Consider the following 27,477-nt stretch of genomic DNA (forward strand, 5'->3'; position numbering starts at 1 on the left):
TGTGTCCAAACTTTTGACTGGTACTGTATATCACCAGTAGTAGCCTACATTTACCGTTAATTCCTATAATTTCTAATCTACAATGTTTGTTTGGTTATGGTATGTTCTGTTAACGCATTCAATATATTATTATTCCAGTCTTTTACCATTCTCATTGTCAGAGTTGACATGTTGTTTGCAGAGCACACAACCTATGCTACACTTGTGAGAAACACGTTTTGGTTTATTTCATTCCATTTACGAGTTTTGTCAATTTAGTCATTGTCTTTTGTTTGGGGGGCTACAATGTTGAGTAAGGATGCACACCTGATTACGCATAGAAGTAGGCCTATAGGCTACCTGGCCTGCGCGCAAATATAGGCATATAAATAAGTCAATTTCTCCTTTTCGATAACCAGGTCTACCTGATGAGCACTTATCCCTTGCGCAAAATAGCCTACAGCTGTGTCTGTGCCAGCTCACAGGCACGGGAAACTCTGAGGGCCCAGAATATTTTATACAATGTTGCAAGTTTGCTAGTGCTAGCTTCGGGCTGGACCCAAGTTGATAGTTGATACAATGTTTCATGTTAGTTGCAGACAGGCCATGCATAGCCAATGTGATTCATAGGATATTTATTTTCATCAGGATATTCTCTACCTGCAGGCTGCAATGTTTTTATTTGTTGGCTTTATGTAGGCTATTTTAACATAGTTGGCAATGGCAATAGAATTTACTTTTTAGGTTAGTATCATTTTCATTTCGATAGAATTTTGATTAACCACATGACAATGATTTTGAGATACGAAGACGTTATTATAAATTAAATGAAGCTGTTCCACGAAAATGTGCATATGAAAACCATAACTGGCATACAGATCGGTAGAAATGTTAAGATAAATTGGCATTTCACATGAGAAAGGTTGCCGACTCCTCGTGTAGCCTATTAATGGCAACTTCAGGAGAGTAATGTCAGAATCTGGGAAAGCCGGCAAGAGCGGGAGGAGAATGGTCGGGTCAGGTTAAGGTTTCTCTCTTCTGGTTATCTTGATCTCTGGCTCCCTCTTGAGTCATTTGTGTCGTATTTCATCAACCAGCATCAGACAAGTATATAGTTGATTTTATTAAAACACATAGGGTGTGTCTATGTATGGAAAAATACACGTTTAACATTTTCGACCAATCGATTGGCCGAAAGAACAGACGACTTTCGGTTGACCAATATTTTTTTGGGTCGGGGACAGCCCTAATAGCTAATTTTACGCAAAGAGAACAGGACAACAAAAATATGTCCCTTAAGGCCCTGCAAGTCTTTTAAATAGCAACATAGGCTATCAAACACTGACTCTTTCAAAAGGACAGTTATATAACATCCAGTCAAACTGTCGTTAATCAATCCATCCAGTGGCATTGTGAAGTTGTGGCAGCTAGGGCCAGGGGTCTAATTGATGTAATCTAGATGGGCACTAATGGATCCTGTAGCCTCAGTTCATCAGATAACAGTGTAAATCACAGGCCTCTGAGTGTGTGTGGAGGTAAGGCTACACTCACAGCCAGTGCCCAACTGACGGCTACATTTACATGGCACGGAATTGATTAAGTCGTGGTAAGACATTGGCTTATTATGTCCTTACGACCATAACAAGAGAACATAACAAGGGGGGTGGGGGGGTCTAGCCTCCTCTCCACACAGCACATCAAACAGCTATACACTGAGCTCCCATAAAATAATTTCCCACTGTCCTAATAACCATGTGACCTGACCTATATTGTTTTCCCACTAAAGAGAACTGCAGCAGGTTATATAAATGCAGCAAGCGACAGGCACATAAGGGAACTGGGTCTGTTCACTAGGCCAGGCCTGGAATAGCAGCCTGCCTGCCTGGGCTGCCTGGTCTCTGGAAATAAGCCTAGCATGTCGAGGTCCTGACACACCATGACAGGGATTAGGCCTAAATTGGCCATTCGGGTAAAACAAGATAAATACCAGACTCAGCCACGACACTGGGATTTCCACCCCTCAGCTAAGGTGATCATATCTGGGCTCAGGTTCACCTTTGCACAATGATGTCCTAACCTGTATGTCTAACAGCGAACTACGGTGGTTAGCAAACAGATGACTTTCAGTGGATGTTCCTTCAGGGGCTAAAGCAGGCCAGGAAAAATAATTCCTGGAGCTGTAGTTCACCATGACAACAGGACTCCAAAACATTGTAACGTCATATGGCAAACCATACTCGTATCGTATACACTACATATAATGCTTCTGAATTTCACAAGTCTCGTCTTGCTGCAGCTGCGCCAAAGTCAAGTCATATACTGTGTGTGCATTACTTCATTGTTTGGAATCAGATGCTATGACCTCACATTAAAAGCATACATTATGCCAATGATTGTGCACTTTTTAATTCTGAGAGAGAATAAGAATCATGTGTTTGTGTTCATGAGGCATTGATTGTGTAAATGCAAGACATAAGTATGCCAAGACGATTTCATAACAATAGACCATTATTCTTGTTAAATCATATTTGGATGTTTGCTGCAGCCAACTAGCTGGAATAGCCTTAGAAACTGTATGAAATAGTCTTACTTATAAACTCAATGAAATAGCCTTACTTTTTTCTCTAGCCAAGAGATCACTATACAGTATTTACTGAGACAATGGCATTGTATTTCTCTACCTGTTCGTTAAGATTTCCACACATTACAGCACATTGCCAATTGGCCAGCTCTGCCCTGCATTGTTAATAAGCCTACGTATTGGCAGGATCTCTTTTCTCACCTCATGTGGCAGCAAGTCAACATACTCAGGTGCCAATGGCTTATTACAATTTAAGGGTTAAATGAGTACGGACTAATGGCGGTGGGGCCTTATTCGGGATCCAATCCTCAGGGGAAACACAATCCATCTCTACAACTTTCTACATGCTCCCTTGGCCTCAGTGAGACCAGGCTTCTGGCTTAGTGCTGCTCAACATGTAACACTAGACCCTTTATAATTCTAAGCAAACCACATACAGTGATGAAGAGCAAGCAAGTTTATTTATCTTTCACTCTCTCTCTCTGAAGAACACACCATATCAATTACAGTCAGAGGCTGTACTGGTGGCATGGCTGGCATCCCGTCGTAAAATAACACATGGCTCGGGGAGTTTTCTAAAAAGCCGTTGCAATCCTTCTTCTTGCTAGTTAAATTACAGAGAAGGTCGCGGCGGGGGACTCCTGCACTGCTCCAAGTCGACGGCAGCAATTCTCCTGCCGTGTTTGTCAACATGGCTGCCTTGTGTAATTGGCATAATTGTCAGGTTAGAGCCGGGAACAAATGGGGCGTCCTCTTGACGAGGGCGGGGCAGTGTCATTAAAGGGCCATGTTTGTGGAGGCGCTTCCGGGGACATATATACGAGCATGTTGGAAAGACAGCTCGCCTGATAAAATGGCTGCCTCTTATCTCTGCTATGCATATGAAAGGCTTATGCCTTCTCCATGACAGATTCTATGCCTCGTCACCGTGGGATTTGCCCAGATACATGAGAACAGAAGCAGTGAGAAAAAAACTATGTAGCGCATACATAGCCCCATCTTACCACTGTCAACATCCACATTGATGTGTGTGTGTGTGTGTGTGTGTATGAGTGTGTGTGTGAGTGTGTACGGAGGCTACTCTTAAAATACAGAGAGAGAGAGTTTTAACGAAATTCCCTCTAAAAACCTTTGTAGTTATATTCAGTGTATAACAAAATATGTATTATTTTTATCCTTTACTTTGCAGTGATTTAGACAGAATTGTCAGCATGGAGAACTTGGCAAACCAAGAACGAGCCTCAATTATCTCCATAATCTGTGGTGAATACTAGATCTGATAATTATATAGTAAGTATAATTACCATGATGAGGTGTGCCATTCTGAAAGCTAATCACTTGTATCTTCACTGCTGGGTAGCATAGCATGCTTATTAATCTGTCAACACTCATAACGATGTTTGTTTGTTTTCTCCAATTGCTCTTTTACTCCCAAAATATACAAGATGGCTCTTTTGAGGTACAGCTGTATAATTTGTTGGTGCAGCAAAGGCATTTATCTATACATTTATTTTCAATTTGAGGTAAGCTGCAGTCATGAAAGCTAAATCACTAGCAGGGAGAAGATTATTATTAATTACTTAGCAGCTGTCGCACATGAGGCATGAGCAGTGTGAGTACAAGATGTGTCAGCATATAGTTCAAGTAGCAAGGCAAACTTTATTTTGTTCAACTGTTCAATCTCCACACACTGAGGCCCAGGTATGGGTGTCTCAAACCAGTCTAGCCAACACAGCACTTCCTAGACATAAACAGGTATCTATAGGCTGCTGGGTATATAGAGAGCTCTTCTGAGGTCCTGAAAGACCAGCAAAGCTTTCCTCACAAATTGTTTGAATAATGAAAAAATACTTCCATCATTTAAGGAAGCCTTTACTTTGTGTCCCTCTATGAGGCTTGAGGCTTCAACCAAAATATTGATCTTGGGATATCCAGTGTACAGTACCAGATTGTGTAACACGACCTACAGTAAATGAGGCTTTCTTTCAATGGAACATGAACCAACTGACAGATAGAGAATGAGCATAAAGCCAGACTAATGTTGGCCAGTCCCCGATCATAAGGTCAGGTTTAGGCTACTAGCAGAATTAATGGGTGAAGGAAAGTAGTGAACGTCCAGAACTGGACTGTACTCCTCTTCAAAATGAAGACTATAACAAGGATTTTTCTAGGGCTGGAAATTGCCAGGGACCTCACGATACAATACTTTAACGATACTTACGTGCCGATTTGATATGTATTGCAATTCTCACGACTGTATATTTATTGCGATTTGATGTTCCAAACATATTGCTCACTATATGTCTGCTGCAGAAAGACAAGAGAGCATGAGAAAATGAGTTTTGATCAGTCATGGAAATAAAAGTGCTGAAAACATGTTGGCTCACTATTTAAAAAGAAGATTGGATGAAAAATCCCAGCGTTTTGGCGCAGGTACAGTCAACTAGCACTAGCTAATGCTACCTAGCAAGAACAAATCGATACTTGAGTCAAAGCATCGATATAATATCGTCTGAAATAATATTGTGATACGTAACTGTAAGGACTTTTTCCCCCATCACTAGATTTTTCCATCAAAGCTGTGTCTGAATTAGACCATAATGACAGCATGTCTGTGTCTGGGGCCATTTGCTTTAGTGCCCCAATTCCCCTGACAGCTCCGGGTTTATGGCTGCAGTGCCATCAGAGTGCTGAACGGGCCCTGGGACGCTCCTTCATTAGGGATTAAAGTGACCGACACCGTGTCCCCAATCATTACTGCTCCCCACAGAACGACATGGGGGAGACACTGGTAGGGCTTAGGCATGTACATCAATCACAGGCTCACATTAACCAAGCTCTCTGCTTAACAAACAGGTCCTTTCAACTTTCAATCTTCATTTGAAAGTAGCCATTTAAAGGAATTTTCAGCTTGGCTTCGATCGGCTTTCATCACAAGTGGCCTACAATGACTCAGTGAACCCAATTACAGAGTCAAGTCAAGTCGCAGGTGCTTCTCTCAACGTGGTGGAACAACTGAGGAGTGCTTCTCACCGGCTCCTGTCTGAGAGAACAGCCGTGATCTGAGCCTGAGCTATAAGCTCTCTCCCAATTCATGTTCTCCAACCAGTTTAGTCAGGGTGGTGAGTTTAGTAAAATATATACCATGCGTGACATTACCCTCTAGGAGCTGCATTTCTCAAATAAAGAAACTATTCTCACTCCGGCAGCTGCTGGCGTTTACCGACAGGAGTGCATTTAGCTGCCAGGAAATGAGGCTGTGCCGCTCCAAATCAAGATCAGATACATCTCCAGACCTTATCTCTGCTATCACACATTGTTTCTGCTCTTATCCACTGAGTTTCAGACCAGTGGAGCCACTGTCTCCTTGTGACCAGGCAGCAGATCCATTCTCTGATTCAGTGCCAGTTAAATGGCTTGTGATGGGTTGTAATAAACTGCAGAATAGGATGTTGGAACCGGTGGACCTTTGACCACAATACCCCCCATTTTCTAAAAAAAGTGACGACCCTCCCACACAGACTGTACTGTATGGAGCATTCCCATACAACACCACAGCATCTCTCCCACGCATATAGTATATTTTGCCAACCTGCCAAGAGCAGGGATAGCTCTCCCAAGGAGACCCATTGGTGAGGTTGCATTCACAAAACCTGACAGTTCTTCCACATCTACACACAAGCAACAAAGTGCAATGCAATGCATAATGCTGCTAAAAAATCCTGCCAGCTACATTAAGCTCTCATTCCACTTCCCATCAAAATCCCTCCTTTAACGCAGGAACAAAGTAGCTAGGCTCTAAGGAAACATTAAAGACAGACAGCTGTCAGTCACTGCTATTCTGACCACATATTCCCTATGTCAGAACCTGCAGGAAGGGAAAATGTGCAATATTCTGATAATAATATTCTGTGCACAGTAATGCAACTCAGGACACTTCCCTACTGGCCAGAAGGAGGGGAAATGAGAACAGGTAATTATCGAATGGCCTGAAGGCGAGAAATGATAGAAATTGCAGCGAGCGGGGATATTTAGCCCTGCTAATGAAGGCCCATGTTTAGGGAGCACCCAGGCAGAAGGGAGGAGGGGGAGGAGGAAAGGGAGCCTCACTGTGTCCAGACAGGAGGTAGGTCCTGATAAGACCCTGTTACAGAATGCGGTGGTCAGTCCCAGACCCAGCCTGCCTGTCTGTTTGTTTGTTTAGACTGGAGCTCACTGTCCCTTATACTGTATATGCCTTTATACCCATTCACACACTCAGCATTGCCTGAACACAGTGGAGGCTGCTGAGGGGAGGACAGCTCACAATAATGGCTGGAATGGAGTAAATGGAATGGCATTAAACACATGGAAACCATGTGTTTGATGTATTTGATACCATTCCACTAATTCCGCTCCAGTCATTGCCATGAGCCCGTTCTCCCCAATTAAGGTGCCACTAACCTCCTGTGCTGGAGTAATGGAGATTGGTTAACATTGGCTGTGAGGAGTGAAAGGAGGGGAAATGTATCTACAGTATAAGTCAATAATCAACATAATATTAGCTATACAAGTTAAATACATAATTATTATTAATATTCAGTAAATCTGATTAAAGTAAATTTCTCCATTGACTGTTGAACAGAGAGGTGGTTATCAAACTGATTTTGCTAAACATTTTAATGGATCTTATGGAAGTGAATACCATGTTCAGTCAAATTCATTGTCTTGTAGTCCACTTGCCACTTACAATGTTCAGTTTGAGTAATAGCATTGAGAAGTTGCTGTTAACATGCCTGTGAATGTTTTGGAGAGGCAGTCTGCCCGCCTGCCGGCCCGGTCCACTTAACCCCACTGAGAGGTCTCTATGGTCGCCCGTCTCTACAGCAGTACTTAAGCGGTGAAACATTTAAAGAGATTGCTTATTTTGTATATGCAGCACTTCCCCCTGACAAATATGAAATGTTAAACATGTCATTAGGATTCACACACATTCCCTTGCCAGACTTGCTCGCAGACATCAGAATTGCTACATTTGGTGATTAGCCCAAGAAGCAGAGCTGCTTGGTCTGTGAGGGAATTAATGGAAACAGGAGTCTGATTTGTCCAGATAACCTTGAACCCCCAAAGCCCAGCTTCCTGTGGATGTGTGCAGTTCAATCAGGCTCTTTTTATCATGTTAATCTGAGCCTCTCTCTGTCCGTCCATCCGTCCGCTGCAGCCTGCGTAATAGCCTAGCTACCTCTTACCTGCCTTTATTATGACCTACTATAACAGCCAATCAGAATCACAACCTGACTGCCACACATTGTCAGTAAGCCATTCACTTTTCCTGTAATGTAAAAGGAACCAATATAACAGAATGGTTTCAGAGAAAACAAAGTGCAACATACTTTTTCAGTACATCTCCTCTTCTAAATAATTCGCTCCAGCTGGAGATAAGGGATTGTGGACACATCGTCAGACAAGCTAAGGAATACAGCTCTTGACATGGCAGAGATGTGAAATTCCAAATTGGCCAGGGTAAGCAGTTCAGATTTGATAGTGATTTGACTGGACTGACTGGTCAGTCCTACAGTATAGGGCTAGTCATGGCTGATACATGTATATTCACAGACACAGGTGTCCTCTCAGCAGATAGCAAAACATTATATAGCAGTGGTGGCCCCCCCATTAGGGCATTAGGGGCGGCGGCCCACTTGTGATTGGTCCAAAAAATATTCAAACGTTTAAAAAATTGTTCGCTAAAAAACCCAATGTATACAAATAGTCCTATCGTTCTAGATGTAAAGGTTTCATTAATAGCAGTATGTTTCCAGTAATGCTACAGTATTGATGATGAGTAGAAGCTGAATGTGAGGCTGAGTTGTGTGTGTTCTGTTATAGGTCCATCATGAGAGCTGGCCTCCTGCTATTAAAATCATCAGATTGGAGATCTATCATTGGATGGGAGGGATGGAGCGACAGGAGTGGAGCGCTCACTGTTTCCTGTCACAGCCTCAGCTGTGCACAGACACTCTCCTCGCACACCGCCATCTTTCACCCAGCCTCACGCTTGCCCACCCACCGCGCCCGGCCAGCTCACGCCGCTGACAACACATCTATCTGCTCCCAATAGGACCCACCACCTCTGAGCAAGGGCTTCTTGCCTCTGAGGCCTGTTCAAAAGAGACACAGAAACCTAGCGGCTTCTCTCACATACTGTACTGTAAGCACACACCACTGAGCAGGAACACACACGCACAACGTTCACTTTTCACATAATGCTTCATTTAAAATCAGGCTTTGATGATTTCTCTAGTAACACCTTGTCATGGCGCGCGGCTAGGCTTGAGGGAGGGTGATAATTGCATCCCTGTAGAATGGCTGGTTGACTGGGAGGATATGCTGAGCAGTAGGGATTTACCACACAGCACAGGTCCACTGCTTCCCTTTCTGCAAAACACTCACAATACCCAGGGTGGGTATACACAAGGATGTAGTGTGTGTGTGTGTGTGTGTGTTCATTCTAGAATGTCTGTGTCTCTGTGTGTCTCTGTGTGTGTTTCATGCATAAGCACATAATTTAACAGGCTAATGAGTGAGCAGTATGTGTGACCACAGCTAAATGTGTTTCATGATGTTTTTCCCAACTGAAAATACCACCTCCAATATTTTAGCCTCTGGGCCTGATTTCACTCCAACCTGAAGATGCTGCATTTGTCTTCAAAAGGGAAGGGAGCGATGGATGGATGCAGCGGAACAGATTGATATGTTGGATGCTTGCTGGAATTATTAATGGCATGCTATGATCCCAAATGACCTTCAGGAAATATTATTCTATCACAAGAGTACACAGTGAGCCCTCCACATCCATATTGTAGTTAGACAACAAACATGGGTTAAAGGAGAAACACTCAGCTGGCATTGCGCTCTTCCGTTTCGCTCAAAGGCGCTGCAGATATCCAATCACGTTAAACACAATCATATGTTCCAGGAATAGACTTGAGATTCATGCAGCGAACACACTAATTCCATTAAACCCAATTTGTTTCCTCTACAAAGGGAGCAATACACTGAAATTAATCTGCAGAAAGCCTTTCCTGTAGTTAAAAAGGGATATGCTTTTGTGACAGGAAAACTATTTTATGAGCATACATCTATAACATCCATAACATTTCTGTTGCAATGGCTAACATTCAGTGTACAATAAAACCTAACTCTCCCTGGATTGCCTTGAAGTGATACTGAAGTATTAATATAGACATACTGCATTTTCAGAGTTTCTCCAAAAGAGACAGTGAATAGATCATCCAAAACTGTATTTTACTCCATAATCTACAAATCGATGTGTAACAGGAGGTCTATGTTTTGAATGTAATCATCTTAAACAATTTTCTACAAGTATGATACGGCACTGAACAGCAATACTACCAGGTAATTGTAACTGCAGTGCTGTAACTAACTGTATAAGTGAATGTTTTCCTTTACATGAGCACAATGGGGTTTGTTCAGTTCTTAGATTATATAGCAGATGGTTTTGAGGAAAGTGCAGCTTGTGTTTTTTTTGGGGAACAATTTCATTTGTCCAGAAATATTTGACTATAAAACTTCTGCAGCCCTACTGTAGGTTGCTTGAGAATGTAATAGTGGTGGTAAAGCTTTGATAAAATACTGCATGTCTTTACAAAGCTACATCTGAGAGAGAAAATTATCAAACATATCTTCCCACAGTCTCACTCTCTTCAAGAGTATAAGTGAATCAATTATTTCAATGATTTCTTTCCATCCTACCCAGATGCTAATGAGATAAATAATATGAACAGAGACAATAGCCCAGTGTCTTTACTTAAGATTGCTCAAGCTTGGGAAAAAACAAATCCCTCATGTATAAATTATAATAATCCCAGAACCAGAGAATCAAGAAACAACATTTTCCACCTTTAGATCAAAGTAAAGCACCATCTAATCAATGCCCATAAAATGTGTCAAAGATCAAAACAGAGTTCTGATCCCTGCATTGCTCATTGAGCTGGTATCATATCCCAAAGACAGTACTTTGACACAGATCATCAGTCTGATCATTGTCTATGGTCTATTTCAGGGCCTTAGCCATGGTATACTGGCCATATACCACAAACCCCATAGGTACGTTACTGCTATTATAAACTAGTTAGCAAGGTAATTAGAAAAGTAAATATACAATTTCTTGTCATACCCGTGGTATACAGTCTGACAGACCACAGCTTTCAGACCACAAAAATAATTGTTTTAATTACGTTGATAACCAGTTTATGATAGCAAAAAGGCACCTCGGGGGTTTGTGGTATATGGCCAATGTACCATGGCTAAGGGCTTTATCCAATCCGCACTGCGTCGTGTCTAAGAACAGCCCTTAGCCATGGTATATTGGCAATATACCACACCCCTCGTGCCTTATTGCTTAAAAAAATTATATATATTTGTTCAGCACGTGACTCACCACTCAGATTATATTTTGAACCAGCAAGCCCAACAATTTGAGCACCCCTGGTCAATGTGATAGCATTCAGGTTAACCGCTAAAACAATGCATGTTGCTTTAACAGTAAGTAATGGTAGCAATTAAGAGGCCACCAAGGTTTCCAAAATATGCATTGGAATTTCATGTGATTGGATATTGCAAAAAAAAATCTAGCCGGCAGTTAAGCAAGAAAGCAAATAATCTCACACATGCAAACACAGCTCACAAATGAATTCATTTCTTCCTCTCAGACACAAACCACATGCCCCCTACCACGAGAGCAGCAGAAGCCAAGTGAACACATCCCTCTCTCGATGTCTCTCACGCACTCAATGACAAAAACACACAGGCCTCCCCCTACCCCCTCTGTTTGTGTCTTGGAGGCCGTCTGTGGTTAGGGCTCACACACGGAACATGTTGTGTCTCTCTCATCACAAAGGAAGCCGAGCACAGACGATAGGCATTTGTTCCGTGAGCACTGATGGTGTCTCATCTGCTCCTCTATTAACTTTAGTGTGGAGCACAGATATAGTCATCGCAACATAAGCTCTAAATTAGCTTTCAAGTGTGCAGGAATGTATGAATACATGAATGCAGGAAGGTTCTCTAACGTGTGTGTGTGTGTGTTTCCTAGTGATCATCCAATATATTGCTCTGTTGAACAATACAATAGAATATACAGTGGGGGAAAAAAGTATTTAGTCAGCCACCAATTGTGCAAGTTCTCCCACTTAAAAAGATGAGAGAGGCCTGTAATTTTCATCATAGGTACACGTCAACTATGACAGACAAATTGAGAGAAAAAAAATCCAGAAAATCACATTGTAGGATTTTTAATGAATTTATTTGCAAATTATGGTGGAAAATAAGTATTTGGTCACCTACAAACAAGCAAGATTTCTGGCTCTCACAGACCTGTAACTTCTTCTTTAAGAGGCTCCTCTGTCCTCCACTCGTTACCTGTATTAATGGCACCTGTTTGAACTTGTTATCAGTATAAAAGACACCTGTCCACATCCTCAAACAGTCACACTCCAAACTCCACTATGGCCAAGACCAAAGAGCTGTCAAAGGACACCAGAAACAAAATTGTAGACCTGCACCAGGCTGGGAAGACTGAATCTGGTAAGCAGCTTGGTTTGAAGAAATCAACTGTGGGAGCAATTATTAGGAAATGGAAGACATACAAGACCACTGATAATCTCCCTCGATCTGGGGCTCCACGCAAGATCTCACCCCGTGGGGTCAAAATGATCACAAGAACCACACGGGGGGACCTAGTGAATGACCTGCAGAGAGCTGGGACCAAAGTAACAAAGCCTACCGTCAGTACCACACTACGCCGCCAGGGACTCAAATCCTGCAGTGCCAGACGTGTCCCCCTGCTTAAGCCAGTACATGTCCAGGCCTGTCTGAAGTTTGCTAGAGTGCATTTGGATGATCCAGAAGAGGATTGGGAGAATGTCATATGGTCAGATGAAACCAAAATAGAACTTTTTGGTAAAAACTCAACTCGTCGTGTTTGGAGGACAAAGAATGCTTGGTTGCAGCCAAAGAACACCATACCTACTGTGAAGCATGGGGGTGGAAACATCATGCTTTGGGGCTGTTTATCTGCAAAGGGACCAGGACGACTGATCCGTGTAAAGGAAAGAATGAATGGGGCCATGTATCGTGAGATTTTGAGTGAAAACCTCCTTCCATCAGCAAGGGCATTGAAGATGAAACGTGGCTGGGTCTTTCAGCATGACAATGATCCCAAACACACCGCCCGGGCAACGAAGGAGTGGCTTCGTAAGAAGCATTTCAAGGTCCTGGAGTGGTCTAGCCAGTCTCCAGATCTCAACCCCCTAGAAAATCTTTGGAGGGAGTTGAAAGTCCGTGTTGCCCAGCGACAGCCCCAAAACATCACTGCTCTAGAGGAGATCTGCATGGAGGAATGGGCCAAAATACCAGCAACAGTGTGTGAAAACCTTGTGAAGACTTACAGAAAACGTTTGACCTGTGTCATTGCCAACAAAGGGTATATAACAAAGTATTGAGAAACTTTTGTTATTGACCAAATACTTATTTTCCACCATAATTTGCAAATAAATTCATTAAAAATCCTACAATGTGATTTTCTGGATTTTTTTTCTCATTTTGTCTGTCATAGTTGACGTGTACCTATGATGAAAATTACAGGCCTCTCTCATCTTTTTAAGTGGGAGAACTTGCACAATTGGTGGCTGACTAAATACTTTTTTTCCCCACTGTACAAAACATATATTATATTGTATGTCTAGTGGATGACAGATGACGTAGTAAAATTGTGTGTAATGTACTTAACAGCGGGAAGTGATTAGAGTGCAGCAGTGGCCTGCACAGCTTTGATAATAATTGAGAACACTGTTTGGGCAAATTCCTCCTCAGTCCCCCTAAAGTCACACATGAAAGGCATTAACTAATACAGCCATCAGCGCAGGGGAAACAGAACCGAACCATGCAGCGCTCCACTCCCCTCCAACTATTGACAAAAACAAAACTTGAAGAAGGCAGCTGCTGATTTGTAACTTCGCGACAAACCCCTTCAAGCAAATAAAGCAGTCATGCCAGCTTTTCTGAAAGAAAGAAATCCATTAGTTTCACTGCTGCCAAGGTCAATTAAACAGCTGGAAAATTGTGCCTAATATAGAGTTAAAATAAAATTCTCTCCAAAAACAAGTTCTCTTGAGCAATTTATTTCAATTTATCTGATGCTTCTGTTCCCTGTATTGGTGTCTGGGAGCTCGGAAAATGAACGAAGAGCTTTTGTTCACATCAGGGATGAAGTTAATTTTTCTGCCCAAATTGGTCTCCTCCTATAAGAGGGTGATCATAAGCACATCCTGGGACTTTGAGCGAGGGGCTGTGCTGACGCTGCTGATGTTCGAGAGGGTGGGCCGGGCTGGGCTGCAGCAGCCGGGGACCCAGGCAGACAAGGACCTGCGATCAGCACAGGGAGCGCTCTCATCAAATCAAATCACATTTTATTTGTCACATGCGGTGAATACAACAGGTGTAGACCTTACAGTGAAATGCTTACAAGCCCTTAACCAACAATGCAGTTTTAAGAAAAATAAGTTTTAAGTAAAAAATAGATAATTAAAAAATAATTAAAGAGCAGCAGTAAAATAACAGTAGCGAGGCTATACACAGGGGGTACCGGTACAGAGTAAATGTGTGGGGGCACAGGTTAGTCGAGGTAATTGAGGTAATAAAACTCAGCAAAAAAAGAAACGTCATTTCACTGTCAACTGCGTTTATTTTCAGCAAACTTAACATGTGTAAATATTTGTATGAACATAACAAGATTCAACAACTGAGACATAAACTGAACAAGTTCCACAGACATGTGACTAACAGAAACTGTATAATGTTTCCCTGAACAAAATCAAAAGTAGTCAGTATCTGGTGTGGCCACCAGCTGCATTAAGTACTGCAGTGCATCTCCTCCTCATGGACTGCACCAGATTTGCCAGTTCTTGCTGTGAGATGTTACCCCACTCTTCCACCAAGGCACCTGCAAGTTCCCAGACATTTCTGGGGGGAATGGCCCTAGCCCTCACCCTCCGATCCAACAGGTCCCAGACGTGCTCAATGGGATTGAGATCCGGGCTCTTCACTGGACATGGCAGAACACTGACATTCCTGTCTTGCAGGAAATCACACATAGAACGAGCAGTATGGCTGGTGGCATTGTCATGCTGGAGGGTCATGTCAGGATGAGCCTGCAGGAAGGGTACCACATGAGGGAGGAGGATGTCTTCCCTGTAACGCACAGCGTTGAGATTGCCTGCAATGACAACAAGCTCAGTCCGATAATGCTGTGACACACCGCCCCAGACCATGACGGACCCTCCACCTCCAAATCGATCCCGCTCCAGAGTACAGGCCTCGTTGTAACGCTCATTCCTTCGATGATAAACGCGAATCCGACCATCACCCCTGGTGAGACAAAACCGCGACTCGTCAGTGAAGAGCACTTTTTGCCAGTCCTGTCTGGTCCAGCGATGGTGGGTTTGTGCCCATAGGTGACGTTGTTGCCGGTGATGTCTGGTGAGGACCTGCCTTACAACAGGCCTACAAGCCTTCAGTCCAGCCTCGCTCAGCCTACTGCGGACAGTCTGAGCACTGATGGAGGGATTGTGTGTTCCTGGTGTAACTCGGGCAGTTGTTGTTGCCTTCCTGTACCTGTCCCGCAGGTGTGATGTTCGGACGTACCGATCCTGTGCAGGTGTTGTTACACGTGGTCTGCCACTGCGAGGACGATCAGCTGTCCGTCCTGTCTCCCTGTAGCGCTGTCTTAGGCATTTCACAGTACGGACATTGCAATTTATTGCCCTGGCCACATCTGCAGTCCTCATACCTCCTTGCAGCATGCCTAAGGCACGTTCACGCAGATGAGCAGGGACCCTGGGCATCTTTCTTTTGGTGTTTTTCAGAGTCAGTAGAAAGGCCTCTTTAGTGTCCTAAGTTTTCATAACTGTGACCTTAATTGCCTACCTCTGTAAGCTGTTAGTGTCTTAATGACCGTTCCACAGGTGCATGTTCATGAATTGTTTATAGTTCATTGAACAAGCATGGGAAACAGTGTTTAAACCCTTTACAATCAAGATCTGTGAAGTTATTTGGATTTTTACGAATTATCTTTGAAAGACAGGGTCCTGAAAAAGGGACATTTATTTTTTTGCTGAGTTTATGTACATGTAGGTAGAGTTAATGTGACTATGCATAGATAATAATCAGAGAGTAGCAGCAGCGTAAAAGAAGGGGTGGGGGAGGGGGGGGGACAATGCAAATAGTCCGGGTAGCCGTTTGATTAGCTGTTCAGGAGTCTTATGGCTTGGGGGTAGAAGCTCTTAAGAAGCCTTTTGGACCTAGACTTGGCGCTCCGGTAGTCGCTTGCCGTGCGGTAGCAGAGAGAACTGTCTATGACTAGGGCGGCTGGGGTCTTTGACCATTTTGACCATCCTCTGACACCACCTGGTATAGAGGTCCTGGATGGCAGGAAGCTTGGCCCCAGTGATGTACTGGGCCATACGCACTACCCTCTGTAGTGCCTTGCGGTCGGAGGCTGAGCAGTTGCCATACCAGGCAGTAATGCAACCAGTCAGGATGCTCTCGATGGTGCAGCTGTAGAACTTTTTGAGGATCTGAGGACCCATGCCAAATCTTTTCCGTCTCCTGAGGCGGAATAGGCTTTGTCGTGCCCTCTTCACAACTGTCTTGGTGTGTTTGGACCATGATAGTTTGTTGGTGATGTGTACACCAAGGAACTTGAAGCTCTCAACATACTCTACTACAGCCCCGTCGATGAGAATGGGGGCGTGCTCAGTCCTCTTTTTCCTGTAGTCCACAGTCATCTCCAGGAACAAGGAGAGCCCAGGGGAACAAATACAACTACACCCCCCTAAAAAACGATTTCAAGCAACAACAACAAAACAACAACCCAAAAAGCCTCTTGAGCCAGTGCTGGGTGATTGCCAGCTGCACTCCAGATTACCAGGCTCTGCGAGAGCCTTTTTGCAATCTCTCTGAGATGTAGCATCTCCAGCTCCTTACATTAATCAGTTCAGTTGGAGAGGAATGGATTGCGACATGCAAACCGCTCAGCACGACAGGAATGAACTCATAATCAGCAATCAGATCTTCTATGTTGCCGGTGGGGGGGGGGTCAACTCAGAAAGGTCAAGGGCCTCTCCACTGCCAGCCAACCACAACCCACCCTCTCTCTCTCCCTCCCTCCCTCCCACACATTGGACCTGTCTGAATACCCATACTAGCGTACTACATACTTAAACTGCATAGTAGGTACTCATCGTCGCATACTATTTATGACATAATGTTTAGTAAAAAGTATGCAGTATGCCATGGCCGTAACGTACTACTTTGCTACAGCTTTGCATATATAAACCGGAAAAGGATCGTCTGTAGCCCCACCCAGTGACCCTTCACTAACACCAGAGTTTTATTGTTTTGGGCCAACGTTAGCTATTTAGCTAAAGTAAAGGCACGACAGGCTGCAAAAAACTATTAAATAGTCATGACAATTTTAAGGACAACAAAAACCTACTTATATTTCAACACTGCAGGAGACTCTTTGCTCATCTTCTTTGCCATCATAAATTGTTTTTTTGTTTACTTTCAGAGAACTATCAAATCTCAAAGCACTCCTTTTATCCGGTTCGAATGCACTGTGGGTGTGAAATTCCCTAAAAGTTTACAATTCATTCATACTACATGAGAAGCCGAAATGAGTATGACATCCGGGCATTTAAAGCACAATTATTTTTTTTTTTATGGCACATACTATAAAACGGCTTACTATTTAGGATGCTAGTATGGGTATTCGGACACAACCACTGTCTCTGTGCGATTCCTTCTGTGTTGGCCACACTGCTCCACTCACTGTATAGTAGAGTAACTCAAGGCAAAAACACTGGAATGTTTGTTTGATGTCATTTTAAGTTAACCAAAAAAATCTGTGAGGTCAAAATATCTATTTACATCACACTGGTTTGAATATAATGGGCTAATTTACAAATAGAAAAAAAAGGAGCCAATAAATTATTGGCTTGGATAAAGAGGTATTTTTTCAATAGCATTATGCTCCTGAATATGCTATGTCCTGTGTTTTCAAACTAAGTTCATTACACTGCATAGCATATTTTAAATCCTTTCATCTTGTACTGAAGCAGCATTTACTTTATTTCTAACAAATATATGTGCATAAAAATCTAATATAAGTGGTCTGTTACAACAAGGCTGTTTTCCATTGTTATTTATGATGATCATAAGATGCATCTCACACAGCTTAGTTTGGAGAAGTCGTTCATAAAGCCCGTAACCTTGAGAGATACTATCACTCTGAGGCCCGCATGGGGCTCTATGAGGCATTCCTCCATTATCTGCTCCATTCTGCTGTGTAGTGGCAACACATGACCAGAGTCAGGACAGAGGCTCTCAGATGGGGAGGGCCCACAGGTCACAGTTTCATCCTGTTTCTTTCCATTACCTGCATGTGATGTGAAGTACCCCGCTGGGACAGCACCCCCTAGTGCTGCGGAGTACTACTCCACCTGAGTGGTTGTGTTTCTCTACAGGCTGAAGGACATGCAGGTGCCTGATCAGAGCTAAATGATGCCATTCCACAAGTAGCCCCCCTGAAGGCCTCTGCAGGGACATCTAATCAAACTGCTCACTCAGTTCCCTCCCTTTTGTAATCACGTTGTGTCACGGTATGCCTGTTGCAACGATCTTTGTTCAATTGTTTTTTTCCTGCCTGTTCCCTGATTTCATCAACATTCTAGTCACTACTCATTTATCATCCCTCGTTCCTTCCCTGGATCCATGTATGAGCTATAGCAGTTCTCCATGGAGAGGAGATGCATGCCCCAGCATGTCCCACCTCTAACCTCTGGCATGAGGTACCCCTGCTCCCCTTATCAGGGTAATCTACTATAGCTAGCTGTAACATGCACGTAACACAACGTAACATAACTGTGCTGAGTAGAACAGGGTGGTGTCAGCTCCAGTCAGAAGGGCCTTACTTATGCCACTCTTAGGTCAATTACAGCAGAGAACCACTCTACTTTCATCAGCCAACCCTTGACAGGTAAGGGTGAAAGCCCACAAACAACTGCTTCTCTTCTAGCCTGCCACTTCACACTTACCTAGCGCACAGATTTGATTACAGCTGAGAACTCAGCAGCTTGGCTTGTCAGAGAAAAGCAGTTCAACAGTGGGGTGAGGGGAGGGGATGACACCGACCTGCTGGAGCTGGGGATAAGATACAGTGCCTTCAAAAAGTATTGAGACCCCTTGACTTATTGCACATTTAGTTGTGTTACAGCCTGAATTCAAAATGGATTAAATATTTACACCCTTTTGCTATGACACTCCAAATTGAGCTCAGGTGCATCCACTTTTCTTTGATCATCCTTGAGATGTCACTACAACTTCATTGGAGACCATCTTTGGCCAATTCAATTGTTTGGACATGATTTCGAAAGAAACACACCTACAGTATAAAAGCTCCCACAGTTGACAGTGTATGTCAGAGCAGAAACTATACCATGAAGCCCAAGGAATTGTCCGGAATAGAATTGTGACGAGGCATATATCTGGGGAAGGGTATAAAACAATTTCTAGTGTTGAACGTTTCCAAGAGCACAGTGGTCTCCATCAATGGGAATTGGAAAAAATATGGAACTACCCAGACTCTGCCTAGAGCTGGCCGTCCAACCAAACTAAGCAACCGGGAAAGAAGGACCTTGGTCAGGGATGTGACAAAGAACCCAATGACCACTCTGACAGAACTGCAGAGTTCCTTGGCTGAGATGGGAGAACAGTCTCTACAGCATTTCACCAATTTGGGCTTTATGGGAGAGTGGCCAGACGGAAGCCACACCTGAGAAAAAGGCAAGACAGCACGCCTGGAGTTTGCAAAAAGGCACGTGAAAGACTCTGAGAGCATAAGGCAAAAGATTATGTGGTCTGATGAGAGAAAATTTGAACTCTTTGGCCAGAATGCAAAGAGCTATGTCTGGAGAAAACCAGGCACAGCTCATCACCCGTCTAACACCACCCCTGGTCCTGTGTGGCTCAGTTGGTAGAGCATGGCGCTTGCAACGCCAGGGTTGTAGGTTCGCTTCCCACAGGGGACAAGTATGAAAAATGTATCCACTCTCTACTGTAAGTCGCTCTGGATAAGAGTGTCTGCTAAATGACTCAAATGTAAATGTAAAACTTGAAGCATGGTGGTGGCAGCATCATGCTATGGGGATGCTGTTCAGGGACTGGGAGACTGGTAAGGCTAGAGGGATCAATGAATGGAGCCAATTACAGGCAAATCCTTGATGAGAACCTGCTTCAGAGTGCAAATGACCTTAGACTGGGGTGAAGATTTACTTTCTAACAGGACAATGACCCCCAGGCATACAGCCAAAGCAGCGCTGGAATGGCTTCAGAACAAGAATGTGAAAGTCCTTGAGTGGCCCAGACTTGAATCCCATTGAAAATCTGTGGAAAGACTTGAAGATTGCTGTTCACCAAAATATGCAAGGAAGAATGGGAGAAAATCCCCAAATCCAGATGTGCAAAGCTGATACAGACATACCCAAGACGACTCAAAGCTGTATTCACCGCCAAAGGTGCTTCTACAAAGTATTGACTCTGGGGTGTGAATCCGTATGTAAATTTGATATTTCATATTGAATAAATTTGCAAAAATTTCTAAAAACATATTTTCACTTTGTAATTATGGGGTATTGTGTGTAGATGGGTGAGAAACAAATCTATTTAATCAATTTTGAATTCAGTCTGTAAGACAACAAAATGTGGAATAAGTCATGAAAACTTTCTGAAGGAACTGTATCTGACATTGAGGAAGAGAGACTAGAGAGGTTTGTCTCTGGCCTTCTTTAATGGGCTTTATTTACTGCAGCATTAGAGAGGAGCACAAAGGTAGCTAGCAGGGGAAACAGCAAGGCTGAACAGAGCAGGAGGCTCTGGGGAGAGATGTATTAACTCTATCTCTCTCGAGTGCCTCACCTATACATCTGTATCCCCCCATCTCTCCGTCTCCCTCCCCCCTCTCTCTCAAAGCAGCCCCGGTGCCAACACCTCTCTCCTTATGTGTCTTTATTTCTCAGTATTTGAGTCAGACAAAACGCAAAATCAATAATGCTTTTTCTCCCCCATTTCCTCTTTGATGCAACTTCAAAAGGCCTGTGGACAGCCCTCTAGAGACCTGTGGAGAAAAAAGGCAATGCTACAAGACACGCACAGAATAAAAGTACTCAGAAAATCTTTCCCCTCTTCAATCTGTTAAATCGCTTTTAACTTCTTGGACCCGGCAGGATGAGCTTGGGAGGACACTGCAGGTGCAGGAGAGTGCAAGCAAAGACGCACAGAGAAACACACCATGGATATAATATCAGATCGATAACATACAGTATAGAACATAAAATGACATTGTGTTGAAATGATATCCATTGTGAAAATGTATGCATATCATGGAAATGGTGTGATTCACATCCAGACAACAGGTCAATGGATACTGAGTCTACAGATTAATACTGATGCTGCATACAGAGCTGTCTCTATCCAAAGGCCCTTTGAAGACTGACAGCAACAGTGTAGAGTATGCTGGTCTATGAAAACCTAATCTAATTGGTTAGAAGAAACAGGTCTGACCTCCCAGAGTTCCTGTTCCTGCTCCTGCCCCTCTCTCTCTCTCTCTCTCTCTGAAAATGACCCCTTCCGTTAGAGCTATCTGCTCAGCAGGGAACTGTAAAATCAGAAATGGGGTAATACTGTACTTCATGAGCCACTGTGTTTGTATGAGACCACACCGTGATTAAAAATAAGGCAGGAGAGTGTGATCTGATATAACCTCAAATCAGTGAGTGAGTTAATCTGTCTGGAGTGTGAGGTGTGACTAGCAACCAGTTGCATTGCCAAACTGTCAGGTATCCTCAAGTGCTAGAGTGGAGGCCTGGGCATATCATGGCACAGTATAGCCGTAGCCACAGCCATAGCATACGGCAGGGTACAGGGTACAGGGTACAGGGTACAGGGAAGGAGCATCAGTGCTGGGTTCTGCCCTGTGTTAGGCTCAATCTCCTTCCTGCAGTCTCCTCTATCACTCCAGACTGCACGTCCCTGTCCTCGGAGCCTCTGTGGAGCTAAATCAAAAATCCATGCTCTCAATGGGCAATCAATATCTCATTAACCAGTCCATCCACATGCGGCCAGGCAGCCAGGACGTGCGTCGGTCAGTCGGTCGGTCTCACAGACAGCGGCACAGTCGGTCGGTCGGTCAGTCGGTCGCATTCCAGACAGCGGCACACCTCACTCTTTAATAACCTGTGGAAATGCCACTCCACGTCCTTACCCAAGGCATTGTGCAGGGAGAGATCTGAGCATTCATGGCTCCTAAACACACCACATCTCTGTGTAAGAGACGGCTGTTAGCTTACTCTCTACTCTTACATTGCCATTAGTAATAATGGATGGTTGGATGGGCTCTGAGAATACGAAATCGAACTCAAAATATTTTCATAAACACATAGGCGATTTAATATATGAAGATTAAAACAGATGAGGAAAATTATACTATAAAAGGAGATTATACTATAAAAGGAGATTATGTTTTGAGAAAATTCTTATTTAGATTAGAAGAAAAAAATTATAGGATTAGATTTTTAAATTATGATCAGTGTGACTCTTGTTCTTCCTAACCTGAGCTGGGATGTGGGAACCCTACAGCATGCGGGCGCTAGTCAAGAGCACTTCACCCGCTTGCTGATAGGAAGAGACAAAGAGCACCAAAGCTACAGCAAATATTTACTGGCTTGTTAATATAGCTGTACGTTGTCTCCATCCCCTGAACATTGTTTACAGTCTAGTAGACACTCGTGGTAAATCACATTTTGATGCACTGTCTGTATGCAAAACAGAAGCTTCGTATTCATATCTTGATGAAGGGTTAATTATAATGTAGATGAAACACACTATTTTTTTCTGTCTTTTGGTACATCAAAGGTCTTTAATTATGTAATTAATATTTTGAATTTTCATCTTAATTGTGCTGAGTAGGCTGGCTAATTTGCATGGGGTAATGAGAGGGATGTTTCCATTACAGGTAATTAGGTACTTGCGAGGCAGTGGTGTGGCTGTGCGACTGTGAAGAGAAAGACAGAGAGAGAAAGACAGAGAGAGAGAGAGACAGAGACAGAGAGAGAGAGAGAGAGAGAGAGAGACAGAGACAGAGACAGAGAGAGAGAGAGAGAGAGAGAGAGAGAGAGAGAGAGAGAGAGAGAGAAGACAGAGACAGAGACAGAGACAGAGACAGAGAGAGAGAGAGAGAGAGAGAGAGAGAGAGAGAGAGAGAGAGAGAGAGAGAGAGAGAGAGAGACCACGACCATAGCTCTGTTGAAAGGTAGTGACATATAAAACACAATCTGTTGTAAAAATACATATCAATACACAACTCCTCTGGGTGATTAAATGCCAGCACAACTCCTAATAGTGTGCTCTAAAATATGGAGTATCGCTATATTGTGAAATAACATTTTACACATGAATTTATTCCACATTAAAACTATTAATATGAATATCACAAAAGTACCCTTTTCGGTTTTGTTCATTTTTAGACATATTGTTTTAAACAATATACTCTACAAGTACATCACATTTGCAGAGTGGGCTCTCTACTTCTTTTAAAGTTATGATCAGTTTTATGAGCACCACCAACACAGTTAATGGGAAAACGGATTCAAAGGGAACTCCCTCTGCTGTTGATCTGCTGAATGTGCAATCTTACAGGAGGGCTGTGATTGGTTAATGATCTATGTATAAAATTTATAATTTGTATAATTTCTTCCAAAGTAGCAGAGAGCCCACTCTGGAAATGTGATGTGTTTGAAGAGTATATTTTTCCAAACAATGTATGTGAAAAATTGTATTTCAGAATATAGACATACTCCACAGTATAAGGAGTATAATGGCACCAAGATGTTGTCTGTACCATACTGTTCACAGATCATATGGTCTTACAGGAGACATGTACTGTATAGGTCTAAAAAGGGCCTAAAATGACTACTTTCATCATGATAAAAAAAATATATATATATATATTTAAAGAATGTTAAACATCCTTCCTCCAAATTAGGTTTTTAATGTGAGAATTGCCAGAACAATTGGTGATACCCAAAATATTTTCGGGCCATGCTGGCATGGAATCGCCCCTCTGTCTTTGCCATCATACAAGTATCTATTTGGAAAAGCTTCAAATCCTCAAAAAATCTATTCCAGCTCATTTATGTATTGTGATGAGATGAATTTAACTGAATAATGACACTATTGATTTATGGATTCATTGCAGACCTGCCCTTATACAGTAATAAATACATCTTGATTCAATGCAGACCTGCCCTTATACAGTAATAAATACATCTTGATTCAATGCAGACCTGCACTTATACAGTAATAAATACATCTTGAAAAATAACGGAAATTGCATCTGGAATAGAAACGGGAAAGACATGTTTGATTTTGGACAGTCACCAATAAATAAATATATATTTCTACATTTTCCATATTCAAAATAAAAGTCTATATAAAAGGGCATTGGGTTAGAGAGCTGATCTTTCAAATCTGCCTCAGTGTCACAAAATGTCACTCTCCCACAATTTCACACAATTCTCACACATCACTGTCAACTATGTAATCTCACTCTATCACAGGACTTTCACACATTGTGATCAAGTGCGCATTCAAAGTGCGTGTTCAAAACTTCACACAACTCTCCCTCTCGGTACAGAGGTGGTCAAGATAATATTCTCAAAATTCTCAAGTCTCAGTTTATTACATGTCTATAAATATTAAATAAGAATGCAGTGAAAAATGCAAAAATGTTTCCACACAATATATGTATTAGACATGCAGTAAGTGGTGAGGATGTAGCATCTAACACACAATGACAGCTGCCTGAGCTTCACAGTGACTATTTTCTGTGTGTGTGTGTGTGTGTGTGTGTGTGTGTGTGTGTGTGTGTGTGTGTGTGTGTGTGTGTGTGTGTGTGTGTGTGTAAGAGCACATAATGCTTGGGTATGCATATGTGTATATGCAAGAATGAGTGTGTATTTGTGTGTGTGTGTGTGTGAATGGATGTGAATGCATTGTTCGTGGCCCAAAAGGGGTTGGTGATGGTCTGTGTGTGTGTGTGTGTGTGCATGTGTACTTGTGCATGCGTGTGTGTGACTGTATGATGGTGGGGGTGGGAGAACTGGGATTAAGCATGCAGGATCACGACACTGAGACTGGGAGGAGGACCCAGCCTTGCTCCCATGGCCATGCTTGTATACCCAACTACCAAAAAATAGGTCAGTGGAACAAGACACAGACACACACCAGTATCAACTCAAAGAATCCTAGTCTACCAGTCGCGCCAGCCAGTGCCTTGTCGCCCCGTCTGCAAGCCACGTTCAACACTGCCAGTCTGCCATGCAACACTCCCCTCCGAACAGAGAGACACGTCCTCTGGACATGAACAACATAATTAATAGCCCAGGAGAAATAACTGCTAAAGGGACCCCTGAACCCCCCTGAACCCCCTCATCTTCCCCCCTAGATACCCCAGGACCCCCCGTCCCGTCCGTCCGTCCTCTCCCCTCGTCCACCCCCCTACGTCTACCCCCCAAAACTTGGAATTGTCGCAATAGCTCGAGGGTTGTATTTCTCATCAGAAAGAGATCAGTGCTATAGTATGACCACACTGGCTCTAATTTATTAAACAGACACCAGCACAGAGAAAGCAGATATAACAGATACCATGAGAGTAACAGTCCCATTACACACATCTTATCATCTGTTTTCGAATTTCTAACCTGATTTCCTCCCAGAATAGAAAAAATAAATAGCACAGAAAAAAGAAACATTTTGACAGCTCTCTCTCTCTCTCTCTCTCTCTCTCTCTCTCTCTCTCTCTCTCTCTCTCTCTCTCTCTCTCTCTCTCTCTCTCTCTCTCTCTCTCTCTCTCTTCTCTCTCTCTCTCTCTCTCTCTCTCTCTCTCTCTCTCTCTCTCTCTCTCTCTCTCTCTCTCTCTCTCTCTCTCTCTCTCTCTCTCTCTCTCTCTCTCTCTCTCTCTCTCTCTCTCTCTCTCTCTCTCTCTCTCTCTGAAATGGAGAGTTGGCAGGCAGTGAATAGAGAGAAGCTTCACTTCCCTACTTGTTACTCTGGCTGCCTATTGCACCGTGGAAACAGCATGCATGCATTCTGCTCTTACCTTTCATAGCTGAAATCACAAAATACATCATTAAGCTCCGAGTCCATAAGAGAGCACTATCACCAGCGCAAAGCCCTCCACTGCTGTCTCAGCAGCAGCTGGCCAGCACAGCTCTGTCTCTCAGCCTCCGAGCATGACCACATGAGAATCCATGTGACTGTGACATCAGCACTCATGTCCGCCTGTTCCCCGCCCCCTGCCTTTGATTGGCACAGAAGGCAGCCAGTGGGGGCGCTGAGAGCTCAGGCACTGATTGCAGTGCTGAGGCTTGTCTGAGGGCTCGCTAGACACAGCACACTTTCACTATCTTGTCTTGCTGATCGTTTAGTGCCAGGATAAAGTCATAACAGTAGCTCTGCCAGAAACAAAAATTCCATTCCCTTTTCCTCTGCTTTCATAGTGTGAAGAAAATAGGAAAACTAAGGCATGAGAAGGAAAAAGTTAAAGAGAGACTGGACTAGAGAGAAAAGGGAAGATAAATAAAATAAGTAGATGAATACATTCAATGAGAGAATGAGGGAAGGAGATAATATAGAAAACAGAGAGCAAAGGGGAGAGAATATAGAGAGAGGCTGTCTAATTCCCTGTGGCTCAGTGATAGTAGAAGTCCTCTCTTCCTCTTCTCTAGATATTATTACTCATTCTGCCTCCAGATGTCTGCCTCCAGAGCAGCGGTGGGGCCTTACAGAGCCCAGACAGACGAGTAGAGGTTCAGCCCCATCCCCTGACCTCTCCACAGGACTCACACACCTCTCACCTCCTCTCCCCCTCTCCCATGGCTCACACGCAAGCTCTGGCAGGTGAGAAAGGGGAGATAGTGACGAAAGGGTTTGGCTGATCCCCTCTACCCCACAGTGACTGGCGGATGAGTTTCTCTCTATTGTTTTCTCTCGCCCTCTCTCTCTCTATCGTTTTCTCTGTCATTTTCTCCCGCCCTCTCTCTCGCTCTCTCTCTCTCTCTCTCGCTCATATGATAATCTGTTCAGACGCCTTACCAGCTGGCACTATCTGATACAATATTCTGGTCATAGTGCAATCCGGCTCTGGCCAATAACCGGGTTCATTTTGAATTTCCATATCATCCCTTCTCAAGAAACATTCAAAATATTTCATTGCATTATTTAGACATCTTTCATGCTAATAGATTGGACTGGCAGTTTTACCAAATTCCTTTGCAATTTTTGACATGCCCAGTTATTATCAAACATTGATTTGGCAAACATCCCTCTAATGTTCCATATTCCACCATGTGTACATGTCTACAGCCAACTTGTCCTATTGGGACTGCTGCAGGAAGGGTATGAACCTCCTGCCCATGACGCCATAAATCTAGCAAATGAACGTGTTTTATTACGACCTCTACATGATAATATAAATAATATGCCATTTAGCAGACACTTTTATCCAAAGCGACTTACAGTCATGTGTGCATACATTTTTACGTATGGGTGGTCCCGGGGATCGATCCCACTACCCTGGCGTTACAAGCGCCATGCTCTACCAATTGAGCTACAGAGGACCACATCCATTAGAAACACTGTAAACACATTGGCTCATGTTATGTCAACACGGGTCTGTCACTGCGCACAATCTAATGAACAAAATATCTTTCAGCTGCAGATATCATCAAATGAAGCGTATCGTG

At 43.3% G+C, this 27,477-nt stretch overlaps 1 protein-coding gene across 2 annotated transcripts in view; it reads right to left on the bottom strand.

Moving 5' to 3' along the window:
* LOC121531906 (nuclear receptor ROR-alpha A) overlaps nucleotides 1-27,477 on the bottom strand; it is a 292,990-nt gene that overhangs the window by 38,290 nt on the left and 227,223 nt on the right. Inside the window, exon 1 of one of the 2 annotated variants that reach the window (XM_041837449.2) lies at nucleotides 25,833-25,964. The exons of the other annotated variant lie outside the window; for it this stretch is intronic. Within the exon in view, the coding sequence (XP_041693383.1) occupies nucleotides 25,833-25,863 (31 nt within the window). The 5' untranslated portion in view covers nucleotides 25,864-25,964. Of the gene's footprint in view, nucleotides 1-25,832; nucleotides 25,965-27,477 lie in introns of those variants that run through there. 2 annotated transcript variants of the gene reach the window in all.

Source organism: Coregonus clupeaformis, chromosome 19, assembly GCF_020615455.1.
Source record: "Coregonus clupeaformis isolate EN_2021a chromosome 19, ASM2061545v1, whole genome shotgun sequence".
Taxonomy (NCBI): Eukaryota; Metazoa; Chordata; class Actinopteri; order Salmoniformes; family Salmonidae; genus Coregonus; species Coregonus clupeaformis.